Source organism: Onychostoma macrolepis, chromosome 22, assembly GCF_012432095.1.
Source record: "Onychostoma macrolepis isolate SWU-2019 chromosome 22, ASM1243209v1, whole genome shotgun sequence".
NCBI classification, from domain to species: domain Eukaryota; kingdom Metazoa; phylum Chordata; class Actinopteri; order Cypriniformes; family Cyprinidae; genus Onychostoma; species Onychostoma macrolepis.
This window is the reverse complement of record NC_081176.1, coordinates 14672484-14690794: the sequence shown is the minus strand read 5'-3', so window position 1 is coordinate 14690794 and position 18311 is coordinate 14672484. Positions and strand designations below refer to the sequence as shown.

Sequence of the window (18311 nt, the reverse complement as noted above, 5' to 3'; positions counted from 1 at the left end):
TCAACATTCACCTAGACAAGCCTTATGCTACAGACTTCCATGCACTCCTAGCTTCGTTTGATCTCAAACGCCTTACCACTACTAGCACGCACAAATCAGGCAACCAACTTGACTTAATTTACACACGCAATTGTACTGCAGATAACATTCTGGTACAACCGCTACATACTTGGACCATTTCTTCATTACATTTACATTACACTTTGCTTCTCCTGTGCCACCAACCCCCTACCAGTTACTTTTAGACGAAACCTCGCTCCCTTTCTCCTTCCCATCTTTCCTCTGTGGTATCCTCCTCTCTTCCTTCACCCACCCATTTCTCATCTCTGGATGTAAACGCAGCTACTGAGACTTTATGCTCTACCTTAACCTCTTGTCTAGACGACATTTGTCCTCTCTCCTCTAGGCCCGCACGGGCTGCTCCTTCCAACCCCTGGTTATCCGAGGTTCTTCGTGAACATCGGACTACACTCAGAGCGGCAGAGAGAAAATGGCGCAAATCAAACGATCTGTCGGACCTCAGTAGGTACCAGTCTATGCTCACATCCTTCTCTGCTAAAGTCCACACTGCCAAATCCTCACATTTCCGCAACAAGATCGACAGCGCTCCAGACATGCGTAATCTCTTCAGAACATTTAATTCCCTCCTCTGTCCCCCTCCACCTCCTCCCTCCACCTCTATTACAGCTGATGACTTTGCCACTTTCTTTACAGACAAAACTAGATCAATCAGTGGTCAGTTTTCACCTCCACGCACACAGGACCCTCACCCTACCACATCCACTGCTAAAACTCCCATCTTTTCTTTCTGTCCACTCACTGAAGCTGAAGTATCCAAGCTTCTCCTCTCCAACCATCCTACAACATGTCCTCTTGACCCAATCCCCTCACACCTTCTCCAAGCAATCTCACCCACACTCTTACCTGCACTCACACACATCATCAACACATCCCTACTCACAGGTAACTTCCCCATTGCGTTCAAGCAGGCTCGGGTAACCCCACTGCTCAAAAAACCTACATTAAACACTTCTCTTATAGAAAACTACAGACCTGTCTCTCTCCTTCCGTTCATAGCGAAAACACTTGAACGAGTTGTCTTCAACCAAGTCTCACTGTTTCTTTCACAGAACGACAAACTGGATGCTAAACAGTCAGGTTTCAGGAGGGGCCATTCAACTGAGACTGCGCTTCTCTCGGTCACTGAAGCCCTGCGAATTGCAAAAGCCCATTCCAAATCATCAGTCCTCATTCTGCTGGACCTATCTGCCGCTTTTGACACTGTCAATCATCAGATACTCCTGTCCACCCTCTCATCACTGGGCATCTCTGGCATTCCACTTCGCTGGTTTGAATCCTATCTCACTGGTAGGTCTTTCAGGGTGGCCTGGGAGGTGAGGTATCCAAAGCACATACACTGGTCACTGGGGTTCCTCAGGGATCAGTTCTTGAACCCTCCTCTTCTCCACATACACTACATCACTGGGTCCCATCATACAGGCACATGGATTCTCATACCATTGCTACGCTGATGACACACAGCTCTACCTCTCTTTTCAACCAGATGATCCAACGGTAACTGCAAGGATCTCAGGTTGCCTGGCGGACATCTCGGCATGGATGAAAGAACATCACCTGCAGCTCAACCTGGCAAAGACTGAGCTTCTTGTCCTCCCTGCCACTCCGACTCTACAGCATGACTTCACGATCCAGTTAGGTTCATCAACAATAACCCCATCAACTTCGGTCAGAAATCTTGGTGTAATCTTTGATGATCAGCTGACCTTCAAAGACCACATTACAAAAACTGCTCGATCTTGCAGGTTTGCACTATATAACATCAGAAAGATCAGGCCCTTTCTGACAGAGCATGCTGCACAACTTCTTGTCCAGGCCCTTGTCATTTCTAGGCTGGACTATTGCAATGCTCTTCTGGCTGGACTTCCGTCTAATACAGTCAAACCTCTACAAATGATTCAGAATGCAGCGGCACGACTGGTCTTCAACGAGCCCAAAAGAGCCCATGTTACACCTCTCTTTATCTCCCTGCACTGGCTACCAATCACGGCTCGCATCAAGTTCAAGACACTGATGCTTGCATATAGAACAACCACTGGCTCAGCACCCGTTTACTTGCACTCTCTATTAACAAACTACATCCCTCCAGAAATCTGAGATCTGCTAGTGAGCGGCGCCTCGTGATACCATCACAGAGGCGCAAAATCACTCTCTAGATCATTCTCATTCACCATTCCTGGCTGGTGGAACGATCTTCCCACCTCTATCCGGAATGCTGGATCCCTGTCAATCTTCAAGCAACAACTGAAAACTCATCTCTTTCGACAGCACTTGACTTCATCCTAAACTTAAAAAAAAAAAAAAAAAATTATCTTTACTTATTCCTTCCTTTGGTAGTTTGTATTTATTTGAACAATGTCTGAGACTTGGTGTTGCAAGCACTTCGTATGTCTGATTGCCTCTTCAAGATTAATCGCTCGATGTATTCCCCAATTGTAAGTCGCTTTGGATAAAAGCGTCTGCTAAATGACTAAATGTAAATGTAAATGTAACCAGGGCTGGACTGGGACAAAAAATCGGCCCTGGCATTTTTGGTCCTGGTGGCCCACCACTATATATATATATATATATAATTTGGGGTGCCAATAGGGATTTCGCCTAGGGTGTCAAATTGGCTAGAAACGGCCTGATGTCAAATACAGAAGGCCTATTTATTGGCATTGAAATATGTTAATAAACCCTTAAAACATAAACTTACAATTTGATTATTAACACCACACATAAACAAAAAAACAAATAAGCATTTACATATTTCACGCTTAAGGTAAACAAGCATCCAGTCAATAAAGACGCAGGAAACATAAAGATTGTTCACGCCACCTTACGTTATTACATTATAACACCAAGCTTTACAATATTTGAACTAATGCATAAATTCAAGTTATATTAATTACATTTTTTTTAAAATCGCATAAAACAATTCATTTAAATTACAGTAGTTCATAATATTTCTTTTTCCTGTTTTTGACTTTGAAAACATTTAAAAATCTTCATTCCTTCGTGATTTTACATCATTATGTGTATAAAAGCCCAGAGTCAAAGAATGAAGCCACTCGATATAAACATATAGAATTAAGATTTAAGATTTTATTTACAAGACTTAATTATCAAAACAAAAGCAAAGTCATCCTGAAAACATTGCAAATTTTGTATTACATGCATGTTTAGGTAACAAACATCAGTCAATTTTTAACAGCAGTCAAGCTAACAATATTTTACTCATTATTTAGCACAATATACAATACGTACTATTAGACTCTATGAGGTGATTTACTCCTGATTATATTTGTCTAGTTCTTGTCTTTGGCTTTTGAAAAGGAACAAAAGTGTTGTTAGTCGGGTGAAACAGGCGAAACGTCAGAAAACTACAAAATAAAAGATAAATTAGCTTTTAATGTACAAGTCAAATAATTGTATTCACTAAACACATTCACTAAACGAGTGTTGTACCTCGTCATCATTTGTGCTGTAAAGATGCTCCAGTTTCTCATCTCGACATCGTTGACATCTTTTCTTACACTCTTGAAGTTTGAACTGAAATAGGCCTAAAACAGCACCATCATTACTGATTAAACATTGTACAGTCGATCATTAAAGGAATGTAGTATTAAACATTTAAAAGAAAGATATATTATATTTACACATGTAGAAACCTGAAATCTCACCTATTGTTGCCAAAAACATCACAATATTTGGTATGAAGTACACAATTATGAGAGATTGCTGTGTATTCGGACATTATGAGTTATTTTTCAGTTCTGTCTGATTGTGATTTCGAGCAGCTTCTTCTGAACAGAAAATACAAGGGTTTAGTGTTTGGAAATCCTAACATGCATCAGTTTTGCATAGACCTCTGATAGAAATAAAGGTTAAAATACAAATTGAATGTAATATGTACATGATAACTGCTTTTAGATCATTCATAGATATAACAACAGATCAAACTGATTTGTCAAAATAAATTTATACACACTTACCAGTGATGTAAAGTCTGATGCCATTTCAGAGCTGTAGACTTCTGTTTAGTTTTGCACAATAATATATTCCTAATTCATTAATAGTTACATTCCTAATAAGTAAATGGCTAAAAGTTAGTGATGAATATTTGTCTTTTAGTCTTTGGTCTACGTGAGATCGTGTAGAATCTAATGAGAAAGTTCGCAGTATCAGCTCCGGAGAATCGGTCAGTTTCTGGAAAACCCAGTAAATGTCTCTTACACCAATCTGACAGTCTAAAGTCACGTTTTCACCCATTTATCAGTTAAACGCTCTGTATTTTGACACACCAGCAGACCTGTGAAGAAACACACAGATCAGATTATTCTGTATAATTTAACACTGAACAAATTCACTTTTTTAAACTATTCAATCCTTACAAAACCAATAAAATCATAAAAACTGAGTAACTTACCGAAGACTAAAAGCTGCACTGTCCTCATTCTGTGGTTGTTTAGAGGATATACAGTAAATAGTTCACACCAATCTGAGCAAAACTGCTTCTGCAGAATAAAAGAGGAAACCAGCAAACACACTTAATAGTGATGAAATCGAAGACGAAGATACCAGAGGCCCATGCGCTGGAACTTTCCACAATGTGTGACTTTGTACACAAACTTGACATATCAACCAGACCAGAGTTGAAGCCAACTAACCCACAAATGTGAAAAAAAAAAAACAGACTTGGAGCAGACGACTGCAGCAAGAAAATATAGATACATTAAAAAACATAAAAACCAGAAGTGTGAACTTCAGAAGAGTGACAGCAGCACTCAGCATTACCCAAGTCAAGTTTTATCCATCAAATATGCAACACAGATTATTGATTGACAATGAAATACATTAATAAATTATTTACACAGCTCATAAACATACAATCTGCATATTAACACCACACACCGACACAAACATTTTCTTACCAATCCAAATGGGAAGTTGCATATTGTTTTATATACAGAACAGATATTAATATTGTTAAAATACTTAATTTAACCTACTTTGTTTTTAAACCATTTTTACAAATTATGATTGAAGGAGGTTTCATCAGATTTAACTCACTTAGGTGCAAAATTGTCCCCAGAATATGGTATAGTTGTACACGCACACACAATTTAGAGCAAACAAATGAGCATTTATCCACCTTTTTTTTAGCATAAGAGCGGGCACGGCCGTTTGTGACTTGACTGTGCCAGGCTTCCAGTTATTTAACCCGTACAAAACAAGTGTGCCTCACACATCCTGAAAAGTGAAGCCAGAACATTTCCATTGCCATCTGCTGGCTGACTGCATTACAGATCATAAACCCCGCCTTCTAAACCAATGGCATGTGAGCCAAAATAATAAATCAAAATTACACTTCAATTGAATTTTTCCCAAAGATGGTTCCCACAAGAAGCCGGAGAAGCCGAATATTCACCAGAAGAGACGGACAGCAGCTCGTAAGTGTTGCGATACTTAGTCATAGATCTGTTGTTTAAATTATTTACCTGCTGTTGGGAAGGAATACTTTCGTTTCCCTTCTATTTCTATTCTGCATTTTCGTTGAGGTTTCGTTGTTTGATTGCACTTTCTGTTAATTATAATAATTTGCACCTCGGCTAAGAAGGAACCTGGATCATTTTCAGTGCTCCTTGCTAGCGAAGTGTTAGTTTTCTTGAGTTATTTGCACAAGGCTATTGGCTGGGCCAATCAGAAGCCGCCACAGCGACTGTAAAAGTATTTAAACTGCCTGTTCGCTATTACAAGTCGGGAGAAGCCGAATATTCACCAGAAGAGACGGACAGCAGCTCGTAAGTGTTGCGATACTTAGTCATAGATCTGTTGTTTAAATTATTTACCTGCTGTTGGGAAGGAATACTTTCGTTTCCTTCTATTTCTATTCTGCATTTTCGTTGAGGTTTCGTTGTTTGATTGCACTTTCTGTTAATTATAATAATTTGCACCTCGGCTAAGAAGGAACCTGGATCATTTTCAGTGCTCCTTGCTAGCGAAGTGTTAGTTTCGTCTTGAGTTATTTGCACAAGGCTATTGGCTGGGCCAATCAGAAGCCGGCCACAGCTGTTTTCACGGTAGTGTGTTAGGCTGTATTTATCAGAGGTCCGAGCGCTGACGCGGAAGCATCAGCGAAGCGTTCAGCCTCCTCGTGTGAAGACAGACGAGGGTAAAGACCATCGACTTTTCCTGCGCGACTTTAACCGAGCAACGACTCCGGCGACACACTTAAGTATCTTTTCTTTTTCCCCTTCCTTACACACTCTCCGTTTCCATCCTCTTTCCTGCCACCTCTATCATGTGTTTCCAAACTATTCCGGTTCTCTCTCAACCACGCCTAACGCCCCACGAGACGGCAACGTAATCCTGCTAACCTGCGCCTTATCTCTACCTCCTTCACTACACCTCTTTCCTTCTCTGTGGGTCTCTGGAATTGTCAGTCAGCTGTCAACAAAGCTGACTTCATTTCTGCTTTTTCTTTAAAATCACGCTCAGCATCTTGGGCTTGACTGAGACCTGGATTCGTCCAGAAGACTCAGCAACCCCAGCTGCTCTCTCTACTAATCTCTCTTTCTCTCACACCCCCGGCAAGTTGGCCGGGTGGAGGCACTGGTCTGCTCATTTCTAACAATTGGAAATACTCAACCCGCTCTTCCCTATGCAATTACAACTCATTTGAATCTCATGCCATTACTGTATCAGCTCGATAAAACTCCAGATCGTGGTCATTTACCGTCCCCTAGCCAAATTCTAGCCACCTTCCTAGAGGAGCTGGACGGGCTGCTGTCCTCTTCGTGGAGGATGGCACTCCACTCCTAGTCTTTGGTGATTTCAACATTCACCTAGACAAGCCTTATGCTACAGACTTCCATGCACTCCTAGCTTCGTTTGATCTCAAACGCCTTACCACTACTAGCACGCACAAATCAGGCAACCAACTTGACTTAATTTACACACGCAATTGTACTGCAGATAACATTCTGGTACAACCGCTACATACTTGGACCATTTCTTCATTACATTTACATTACACTTTGCTTCTCCTGTGCCACCAACCCCTACCAGTTACTTTTAGACGAAACCTCGCTCCCTTTCTCCTTCCCATCTTTCCTCTGTGGTATCCTCCTCTCTTCCTTCACCCACCCATTTCTCATCTCTGGATGTAAACGCAGCTACTGAGACTTTATGCTCTACCTTAACCTCTTGTCTAGACGACATTTGTCCTCTCTCCTCTAGGCCCGCACGGGCTGCTCCTTCCAACCCCTGGTTATCCGAGGTTCTTCGTGAACATCGGACTACACTCAGAGCGGCAGAGAGAAAATGGCGCAAATCAAACGATCTGTCGGACCTCAGTAGGTACCAGTCTATGCTCACATCCTTCTCTGCTAAAGTCCACACTGCCAAATCCTCACATTTCCATAACAAGATCGACAGCGCTCCAGACATGCGTAATCTCTTCAGAACATTTAATTCCCTCCTCTGTCCCCCTCCACCTCCTCCCTCCACCTCTATTACAGCTGATGACTTTGCCACTTTCTTTACAGACAAAACTAGATCAATCAGTGGTCAGTTTTCACCTCCACGCACACAGGACCCTCACCCTACCACATCCACTGCTAAAACTCCCATCTTTTCTTTCTGTCCACTCACTGAAGCTGAAGTATCCAAGCTTCTCCTCTCCAACCATCCTACAACATGTCCTCTTGACCCAATCCCCTCACACCTTCTCCAAGCAATCTCACCCACACTCTTACCTGCACTCACACACATCATCAACACATCCCTACTCACAGGTAACTTCCCCATTGCGTTCAAGCAGGCTCGGGTAACCCCACTGCTCAAAAAACCTACATTAAACACTTCTCTTATAGAAAACTACAGACCTGTCTCTCTCCTTCCGTTCATAGCGAAAACACTTGAACGAGTTGTCTTCAACCAAGTCTCACTGTTTCTTTCACAGAACGACAAACTGGATGCTAAACAGTCAGGTTTCAGGAGGGGCCATTCAACTGAGACTGCGCTTCTCGGTCACTGAAGCCCTGCGAATTGCAAAAGCCCATTCCAAATCATCAGTCCTCATTCTGCTGGACCTATCTGCCGCTTTTGACACTGTCAATCATCAGATACTCCTGTCCACCCTCTCATCACTGGGCATCTCTGGCATTCCACTTCGCTGGTTTGAATCCTATCTCACTGGTAGGTCTTTCAGGGTGGCCTGGGAGGTGAGGTATCCAAAGCACATACACTGGTCACTGGGGTTCCTCAGGATCAGTTCTTGGACCCTCCTCTTCTCCACATACACTACATCACTGGGTCCCATCATACAGGCACATGGATTCTCATACCATTGCTACGCTGATGACACACAGCTCTACCTCTCTTTTCAACCAGATGATCCAACGGTAACTGCAAGGATCTCAGGTTGCCTGGCGGACATCTCGGCATGGATGAAAGAACATCACCTGCAGCTCAACCTGGCAAAGACTGAGCTTCTTGTCCTCCCTGCCACTCCGACTCTACAGCATGACTTCACGATCCAGTTAGGTTCATCAACAATAACCCCATCAACTTCGGTCAGAAATCTTGGTGTAATCTTTGATGATCAGCTGACCTTCAAAGACCACATTACAAAACTGCTCGATCTTGCAGGTTTGCACTATTTAACATCAGAAAGATCAGGCCCTTTCTGACAGAGCATGCTGCACAACTTCTTGTCCAGGCCCTTGTCATTTCTAGGCTGGACTATTGCAATGCTCTTCTGGCTGGACTTCCGTCTAATACAGTCAAACCTCTACAAATGATTCAGAATGCAGCGGCACGACTGGTCTTCAACGAGCCCAAAAGAGCCCATGTTACACCTCTCTTTATCTCCCTGCACTGGCTACCAATCACGGCTCGCATCAAGTTCAAGACACTGATGCTTGCATATAGAACAACCACTGGCTCAGCACCCGTTTACTTGCACTCTCTATTAACAAACTACATCCCTCCAGAAATCTGAGATCTGCTAGTGAGCGACGCCTCGTGATACCATCACAGAGGCGCAAAATCACTCTCTAGATCATTCTCATTCACCATTCCTGGCTGGTGGAACGATCTTCCCACCTCTATCCGGAATGCTGGATCCCTGTCAATCTTCAAGCAACAACTGAAAACTCATCTCTTTCGACAGCACTTGACTTCATCCTAAACTTAAAAAAAAAAAAAAAAAAAAAAAAAAAAAATCTTTACTTATTCCTTCCTTGGTAGTTTGTATTTATTTGAACAATGTCTGAGACTTGGTGTTGCAAGCACTTCGTATGTCTGATTGCCTCTTCAAGATTAATCGCTCGATGTATTCCCCAATTGTAAGTCGCTTTGGATAAAAGCGTCTGCTAAATGACTAAATGTAAATGTAAATGTAACCAGGGCTGGACTGGGACAAAAAATCGGCCCTGGCATTTTTTGGTCCTGGTGGCCCACCACTATATATATATATATATATAATGTGATATACACTACCATTCAAAAGTTTTTGAACAGTAAGATTTTTCATTATTTTTTTTAAAGAAGTCTCTTCTGCTAACCAAGTCTGAATACAGTAATATTGTGAAATATTTTTACTATTTAAAATAACTGTTTTCTATTTTAATACATTTTAAAATGTAATTTATTCCTGTGATCAAAGCGGTATTTTCAGCATCATTACTACAGTCATCAGTGTCACATGATTCTTCAGAAATCATTCTAATATTCTGATTTACTGCTCAAAATACATTTATTATTATGTTGAAAACAGCTGAGTATAATGTTTTTTCAGGTTTCTTTGATGAATAGAAAGTTCAGAAGAACAGCATTGATCTGAAATAGAAATCTTTTGTCTTTATCCTCATTTTTGATCAATTTAAAGCATCCTTGCTAAATAAAAGTATTAATTTCCATAATTTCTTTGTATAATGTTACAAAAGCTTTTTTATTTCAGATAAATGCTGATCTTTGGATCTTTCTATTCATCAAAGAATCCATTATTAATAATAAATATTTCTTGAGCAGCAATTCAGCATATTAGAATGATTTCTGAAGGATCATGTGACACTGAAGACTGGAGTAATGATGCTGAAAATTTATCTTTGATCACAGCAATAAATTACGTTTTAAAATATATTCAAATAGAAAGCAGTTATTTTAAATAGTAAAATATTTCACAATATTACTGCTTTTGTTGTATTTTGGATAAAATAAATGCAGGCTTGGTGAGCAGAAGATAATTCTTTAAAAACATTCAAAATCTTACTGTTCAATAACTTTGACTGCTAGTGTAGATATGTATCATTGCATCTAGATGTTTTGGATAATAAAAAAACTTCAGGTCTGACAATATCTTGTCTTTTCGAATGTAAATCTAGATTTATTCGCATTAGCCCATGGAAACCTCTATATGAACACACTTGACATGACTTGGCCAAAAAAATCGCGGTGGACGAATTTACGTTTAATTAAGAAGTGTTTGCGTATTCTGCACTAATGGCGCGCGCACACAGGATATAGATGCCTGCCTCCACCGCGAGTCCCTATCAAGCACTTTACCGATTCAACTGCTCTCCTCTCCTCCTCCTGCCTGGCTCTTTACGCCGCATCACTCATCGCAGAGCAAGCCTGTTCTTGATAAAGCTGCTGTGAAAACGTGGGAAAAGCCGACGACGAAGAAGTTGGGGTGAAGCGTTCTTTATATAGGCGGAGCAAAACACTTCATAGCGCCGTCTATAGCGCATTGTGATTGGGTGGTTTACGCTGTCAATTCAGGAAACAAACCAATGGGCCACTGGCTGCTAGTGATGGTCCTTGGCAAAAAAAAAAAAAAAAATTCTGTCTGCCCCTTCAGTGCGTCGGCCCACCGGGAAAATGCCCGGTATGCCAGATTACCAGTCCAGGCCTGCCCACAACCAGTCCAGCCAATCAGAACACAGGAAACATTATATGGCACGTCACATTACTTGAATATATTGCTACTAAAAAAGTAAAAAGAAGTAATGCTGAGAACAATATTGATATTTCATTACATGTTCAGGTAATACACGTCAGTCAATCTTAAACAACAATCAAGCTAACAAATTTTTTCCCCATGATTATTTATCAAAATATACTTCTGTTAGACTGTATGAGATGATTTACTCTTGATTATATTTGTCTAAATCTTGTCTTTGGCTTTGAAAAGGAACAAAAGTGTTGTTGGTCGGGTGAAACAGACGAAACTCCACTTCAGAAAACTACAAAACAAAACACAAATTAGCTTAATGTCCATGTAGAAAGATTATTCACTAAACACACTGAATGCTGAATAAGAGTGTCGTACCTCTTCAGCATTTGTGCTGTAAAGATGCTCCAGTTTCTCATCTTGACATTGTTGGTGTCTTTTTTTACACGCTTGGAGTTTGATCTGGAGTAGGCCTTAAACAGCACCAGCATTTATGATTAAATACTATAAAATTAATCACTAAAGTAGCAAAAAGTATCAAGTAATACACAAACATTTAAAGGACGTCTTTTATATTATTATTATTATTATTGTCAACATATGTGATCCTGGACAACAAAACCAGTCTTAAGTGTCAATTTTTCGAAATTGAGATTTCTACATCTGAAAGCTGAATAAATAAGCTGTCCATTGATGTATGGTTTGTTAGGATCGGACAATATTTGGCCGAGACACAACTATTTGAAAATCTGGAATCTGAGGGTGCAAAAAAATCTAAATATTGAGAAAATCTCTTTTAAAGTTATCCAAATGAATTCTTAGCAATGCATATTACTAATCAAAAATTAAGTTTTGATACATTTACAGTAAGAAATTTACAAAATATCTTCATGGAACATGATCTTTACTTAATATCCTAATGATTTTTGGCTTAAAAGAAAAATCGATAATTTTGACCCATACAGTGTATTTTTGGCTATTGCTACAAATATACCCCAGCGACTTAAGACTGGTTTTGTGGTCCAGGGTCACATATATATTTTAAAATGTAATTTATTTCTGTGATCAAAGCTGGATTTTCAGCATGATTACTTCAGTCTTCAGTGTCACATGATCCTTCAGAAATCATTCTAATATGCTGATTTGCTGTTCAAGAAACATTATTATTGTTATTATTTAAAAGAGTTGAGTACATCAGGATTCTTTGATGAATAGAAAGATACAAAGATCAGCATTTATCTGAAATAAAAAAGCTTTTGTAACATTATACACTATTACATTACATTACGTTACATTTAGCAGACGCTTTAATCTTGGAGTCAGTATAATTTTTATTTAGCAAGGATGCTTTAAATTGATCAAAAGTGATGATAAAGACATTTATAATAATAAATGCAGTTCTTCTGAACTCTCTATTCATCAAAGAAACCTAAAATCTATTCTTTTTTCAACATCATAATAATAATAATATGTTTTTTGAGCAGAAAATTAGCATATTAGAATGATTTCTGAAGGATCAAGTGACTCTGAAGACTGGAGTAATGATGCTGAAAATTCTGCTTTGATCACAAGAATCAACAAATTATATTTTAAAATGTATTCAAATAGAAATCTTTTAAATAATTTTTAAATAATATTTTTTTGCTGTATTTTGGATTAAACAAATGCAGGTTTGGTGAACAGAAGTGTACTGGTAGTTTGACTGGTAGTGTATTAAAACACGTTTTCTAAAGTGCCTAATGTCAAAATTAGTACAATATATTTGTTGAAAAAATCGAATACACTTTTGAATTATTAGGCTTTGACTAATTTTATTCTTGTTTTGCCGTCTGCTCTAGCTCCCTCCCTCCGTAGGCTACAATAACTCCATATGAATATTTGTCTCTGCTAATTTTTTTAATGTAACTTTATAATCGATATTGATGTCCTTTAGCACAGTATTCTGAATGATACTGTTGATAGCCTAACAGATACTAGCAGTTTAATACTCAACGTTAATAAAGACAAAACTGTTCTCTGTAGTCCTCAGACATCAGAAGACTACAGAGAACGGTTCGGACTGCTGAAGGGATTATCGGTGCCCCCCTGCCCACCCTTCAAGAACTGTGTACATCCAGAGTGAGGAAAAGGGCTCAGAAAATCACTCTGGATCCCTCACATCCAATTCATCCCCTTTTTGAACTTTTGCCATCTGGCCGGCGCTTCAGAGCCGCAAATACCAGGACAGCCAGGCACAAGAACAGTTTCTTCCCGCAGGCAATCTACCTTATGAACAGTTAAATGTTCCCCCCATTGTTCAATAAAGATGCCCTCCACTAATATTGGCACCCTTGATAAATATGATCAAAGGCGGCTGTGAAAATAAATCTGCATTGTTTATCCTTTTGATCTTTCACTCAAAAAATTCACAAAATTCCAACCTCATTGTAGTAAAACAATTGAAAGTGGGGAGAAAATCTCATTGTGAAATAAATGCTTTCTCTAGTTCATGTTGGCCACAATTATTGGCACCCCTAGAAATTCTTATGAGTACAATATCTCTGAAGTATATTCCCATTCATATTTACGTTTTTTAGCACACCAGGGTGACTAAGAGCATGAAATTGTCCAGCCATGACTTCTGTTCCACAGGATTATAAATATGAGGAACACAAAGGCCAAATTCCCTTAATCATCCATCACAAGGAGTAAAACTTAAGAATATATTTCTGATGTGCAGAACAAGATTGTTGAGCTTCACAAAATAGAAAGTGGCTGTAAGAAAAGAGTTAAAGCATTGAAAATCCCCATTTCCACCATCAGGGTAATAATTAAGAGTCTCCAATCAACTAAAGATGTTACAAATCTGCCTGGAAGAGGACGTGTGTCTATATCGTCCTAATGCACGGTGAGGAGGAGAGTTTGAGTGGCTAAAAAAATTGAGTTTATTTACTCAAATGTTTTGAGGCAATACGTTTCCTCAAATGTTTTGAGTATTATTAACTTATCAGGTTTTACAGTAAAGACTCTCCACAGCTGGAGAATTGCAGTAAATAGTTGAGTCTCGGGTCAGAAAACCTTTAAAAAAAATGGTCAAACAGCACCTACATCACCACATGTTGTTTGGGAGGGCTTCAAGAAAAATTCTCCTCTCTCATCCAAAAACAAACTCCAGCATATTCAGTTATCAGACACGACTGAACTTCAAATGGCACTGGCTTCTATGATCAGATGAAACTAAAAAATGAGCTTTTTGGCAGCAAACCCACCAGATGAGTTTAGTACAAACAGGGATTAAAAAAAAGTACCCCATGTCCACGGTTAAATATACTGCTAATGTTGTGGGCCTATATTTCTGCTGGAGGTCCTGGACATCTTGTTCAGATGCATGGAATCATGGATTCTATAAAATACCAACAGATAAAAAATCAAAACCTGACTGCCTCTGTTAGAAATCTTATAATGGGCTTTGGTTGGATCTTCCATCAGGACAACAATCCAAAACAAACATCAAAATAAACACAAAAATGGGTCACTGAGCACAAAATGAATCTTTTACCATGCTGTCCCAGTCCTCTGACCTGAACCCTGTAGAAAATGAGTGGGTGAACTGAAGAGAAGTACTACTAACTGGAGAGATTGTGTATGAAGAAAATGGTCTCCCAGTCAACTGCTGTAACTGTGTTTGAAAAGCACATTTGTTATGGCAAGGAAAACCAAAAAAGAGACTGCAACCATGTGATATTGGTTTGTTACTGATGATAACAGCGCAACCATCACCTAGATTCAGTATGCAGTCTTTGTGAGGAGTTATTAATCTGAAGTTTTTATAGTAGCTCTGTGATCATACAGTATAGGACCCAGCAGGGTCATAATCGTTTATGAAGGATTTTAAAAGCATGATAAGACACAAACATTTTGAACTACTGTGTCATTTAAACACAAAGAGAGACATCAAGAATCAGTGTATGAATCTCAACAATTAGATTAACAATCTAACAATTAGATCAGGGCTGAGCCTGGTCAGTACCTGGATGGGAGACCTCCTGGGAAAACTAGGTAGCTGTTGGAAGAGGTGTTAGTGAGACCAGCAGGGGGTGCTCACCCTGTGGTCTGTTTGGGTCCTAACGCCCCAGTATAGTGATGGGGACACTATACTGTCAAAAGAGCACCGTCTTTCGGATGAGACGTTAAAACCGAGGTCCTGACTCTCTGTGGTCATTAAAAATCCCATGACACTCATCGTAAAGAGTAGGGGTGTAACCCCGGTGTCCTGGCCAAATTCCCGCCACTGGCCCTTATCAATCATGGCCTTCTAATAATCCCCATCCACTTGATTGGCTCTCTCTCTCTCTCCTCTCCACCTGTAGCTGGTGTGTGGTGAGCGCACTGGCGCCGTTGTCCTGTGGCTGCCGTCGCATCATCCAAGTGGATGCTGCACACTGGTGGTGGTTGAGGAGAGACCCCTCACATGATTGTAAAGCGCTTTGGGTGTATAGCAATACACAATTAAAGCGCTATATAAATGCTTCATTCCTTCCTTCCTTCCACTGTTACCTCACATTGTGACCTCATCACGAGTATCCTGTGAACTCATGGTGAGATCACTGTGAGATCAAATTGTTGACTGGTCTCTGATCTCTTGTCAGGTGTTCTCCAAACTCTTCAGGCATTACAGGAGAAACTCAGAGCTGTTATTCTGGGAAAAGGACGTTGCAATAATTGGGTGCCAATAATTGTGGCCAACATGAACTAGAGAAAGCATTTATTTATGCTTGACTTTTATGAGATTTTCCCCCCACTTTCAATTGTTTTGCTTCAATGATAGGTTGGAATTTTTTAAATGAAAGATAAAAAGGATAAACAATGCAGATTTATTTTCACAGCTGCCTTTGCTCATATTCATCAAGGGTGCCAATATTAGTGGAGGGCACTGTATGTGCGATAACCTTTTATTTATTTGACCACCTACATCTTATACATCCCTGAATCTCACTCTATTCTATTCCTATTCTATCATCTATTGCAGTGGTTCTCAAACCTGTCCTGGGGACCCCCAACCACAGCATATTTTGTATGTCTCTCTCATTTAACACCTAATTCCAGCTCATTAGTAGAGTCTGCAAGACATGAAATGGGTGTGGCCTATGAGAGAAACATACAAAATGTGTGGTGGCTGGGGGTCCCCAGGACAAGTTATTTAATTTTTTTAGTTTATTTTTTCTATTTTTGTCTATTTATATTTACATATGTGTGTATTTTTATTCTCATCCTATTTTTATTGTCTGTGTGTTGTTGTCTCTGTGTACTGGAAGCTTGTGACACTAAAACAAATTCCCTGTATGTGCAAGCTTGGCAATGAAGCTCTTTCTGATTCTGATTCTGAACTATCTAGCGTATTTACAGAAGAAACTGACCTGCACTTGAAGCCCTGAACAGGTCAGTGATGTTGCTACATTTTACTGCTTATTCTGGCCGCTTCCTCTTTTTCATCGAGTCGATTTGAATGTGAGCGGAAGTGCAGCAGATAAAAGTAATCTTTAATTAGCCAAAAAGAACGCACGTCATACCTCTGTTCATCAATTTGCACTGGCTACCAAAAAGAGACCTATCAGACCTATGTGCCCCAGAAGCTTGCGTTCTGCAAGTGAACTACGCATTATTGTACCATCCCAAAGAGGCACAAAATCACTTTCACAGACTTTTTCATTAACTGTTCCCATCTGGTGGAATGACCTGCACAACTCAACCCATTAACCATCCTTAACCATCTTCAAGAATCGGCTAAAAACTCATCTCCATCACCAATCTATCTACTGTTTTCTTTATAAAAAACAAAAAGAAAACACTTGCTATGTCTACTGGGTTAGGCTAAGCGAGACGTGTCATAGCGCTTGCATATTGTTGCTCTTTTGTTGTTTTGATTGCTTCTATTGTCCTCATTTGTAAGTCGCTTGGGATAAAAGCGTCTGCTGAATAACTAAATGCAATGTAAATGAAACAATAGTTGAGTACATTTCATAGAAACTCTTCATAAAGGAATGCACTAAACTAAACTAAAATTGTATCTCAGAAACCTCACCTATTATTGCAATAATCAGCACAATGTTCATTAGGATGGATGTAACAGTCAAAATCTCGTGAAATGTTTTCTCACATGGTTGTTCCTGATGTTTGCCTTCTGTTTGTTTTTGATCTTGGGCAGATTCTGTTTAAGTAGAAGAACTCTTATCAGTTTTATGTTTTTAATATGATTTATTGCAGTAACACATATAATACATTATTTTTGGATAATTTATAGTTATAAATATATTCATACGTTTTTGTGTCAATTGTAAATGTGATTAAGAAATACTTACCATTGGTGTGAAGTCTGGTGCCATTGCTGATCTGTAGAGTTTTGTTTAGTTTTGCACAATAATATATTCCTAATTCATGAACAGTTATGTTACTAATAAATAAACGGCTCCGAGTTAATCCTGAATATTTGTCCTTCAGTCTTTGGTCTTGTACATGAGATGATGTATATTCTGCTGTGAAAGTTCGCAGTATCAGCACCGGAGAGTCTGTCAGTTTCTGGAAAACCCAGTAAATCTCTTTTACATCAATCTGACAGTCTAAAGTCACGTTTTCTCCTAAATTCACACATTTATCAGTTAAACTCTCTGTAGTTTGACACCACGCCAGTAGAACTGTGAAGATAAAACACATATAGTAAAACACAACTCTTTCAACCTTGAAAACTATTCAGTCATGTTAAGATCACACAGAAATTACTCTGAGTAACTTACAGAAGAGTAAAAGTTGCGCCGTCCTCATTCTGAGGTTGTTTTGCTCATATGCTGTAAGATAGTTAACTTAACTGCGAATCTGAGAGGAAGTGCTACCACAGAATTGTAAAAATTAGAAAAAAATTAGAAGGAAACCACCAGACACGCTTGAAAAGAGGATGTAGTTGTTGAACTGACCGGACTGTTTACTGTTATTAAAGCATTTAAGAAGGACAAAGTGTTTGTTTTGGCTAAGTAATTGCCAATAGATTTTATTTTCGATTAATTAAATTGCTATATTTGCACCTAAACTCAATTTAAATTTGAAGCTGATTTTTTTTTTTTTTTTTTTTTAAACAAATCTTTTGACCAAACTTGTAAGATAGACTGGGTGATTTCTGACAGCACCAGCATGTGGTTTTGCTGACCTAGTTTCACGTTAGCAAGTGTGAGTGTTAGACATGTATGTTCTGTACAAATATATCTTTTATCCACCGTTGCTATTTCACATGGCTTCTGGAACATGGATACTGAAAACATTA

At 39.3% G+C, this 18311-nt stretch overlaps 1 protein-coding gene across 5 annotated transcripts; it reads right to left on the bottom strand.

Annotated features, from left to right (window-relative positions):
* Positions 1-3803: 3803 nt before the first annotated feature.
* On the bottom strand, positions 3804-18056 carry LOC131529761 (uncharacterized). Of its 5 annotated transcripts, XR_009268208.1 has the most exons (8): positions 17791-18054; positions 17359-17691; positions 17082-17207; positions 11399-11493; positions 10633-11312; positions 4490-4577; positions 4056-4372; positions 3804-3866 (listed from the first exon to the last, which is right to left on the bottom strand). XR_009268208.1 is itself a non-coding variant. In XM_058759641.1 (5 exons), the coding sequence occupies exons 1-5, from the start codon at positions 17816-17818 to the stop codon at positions 11214-11216; spliced, it is 681 nt and encodes a 226-aa protein (XP_058615624.1). In that variant the 5' UTR covers positions 17819-18054; the 3' UTR covers positions 10360-11213. The 5 variants fall into 5 exon arrangements, 1 of the variants encoding a protein (XP_058615624.1); XR_009268209.1 differs by having other exon boundaries at positions 4056-4577; positions 17157-17207; positions 17791-18056; XR_009268206.1 differs by having other exon boundaries at positions 4056-4577.
* Between the last annotated feature and the right edge of the window lie 255 nt (positions 18057-18311).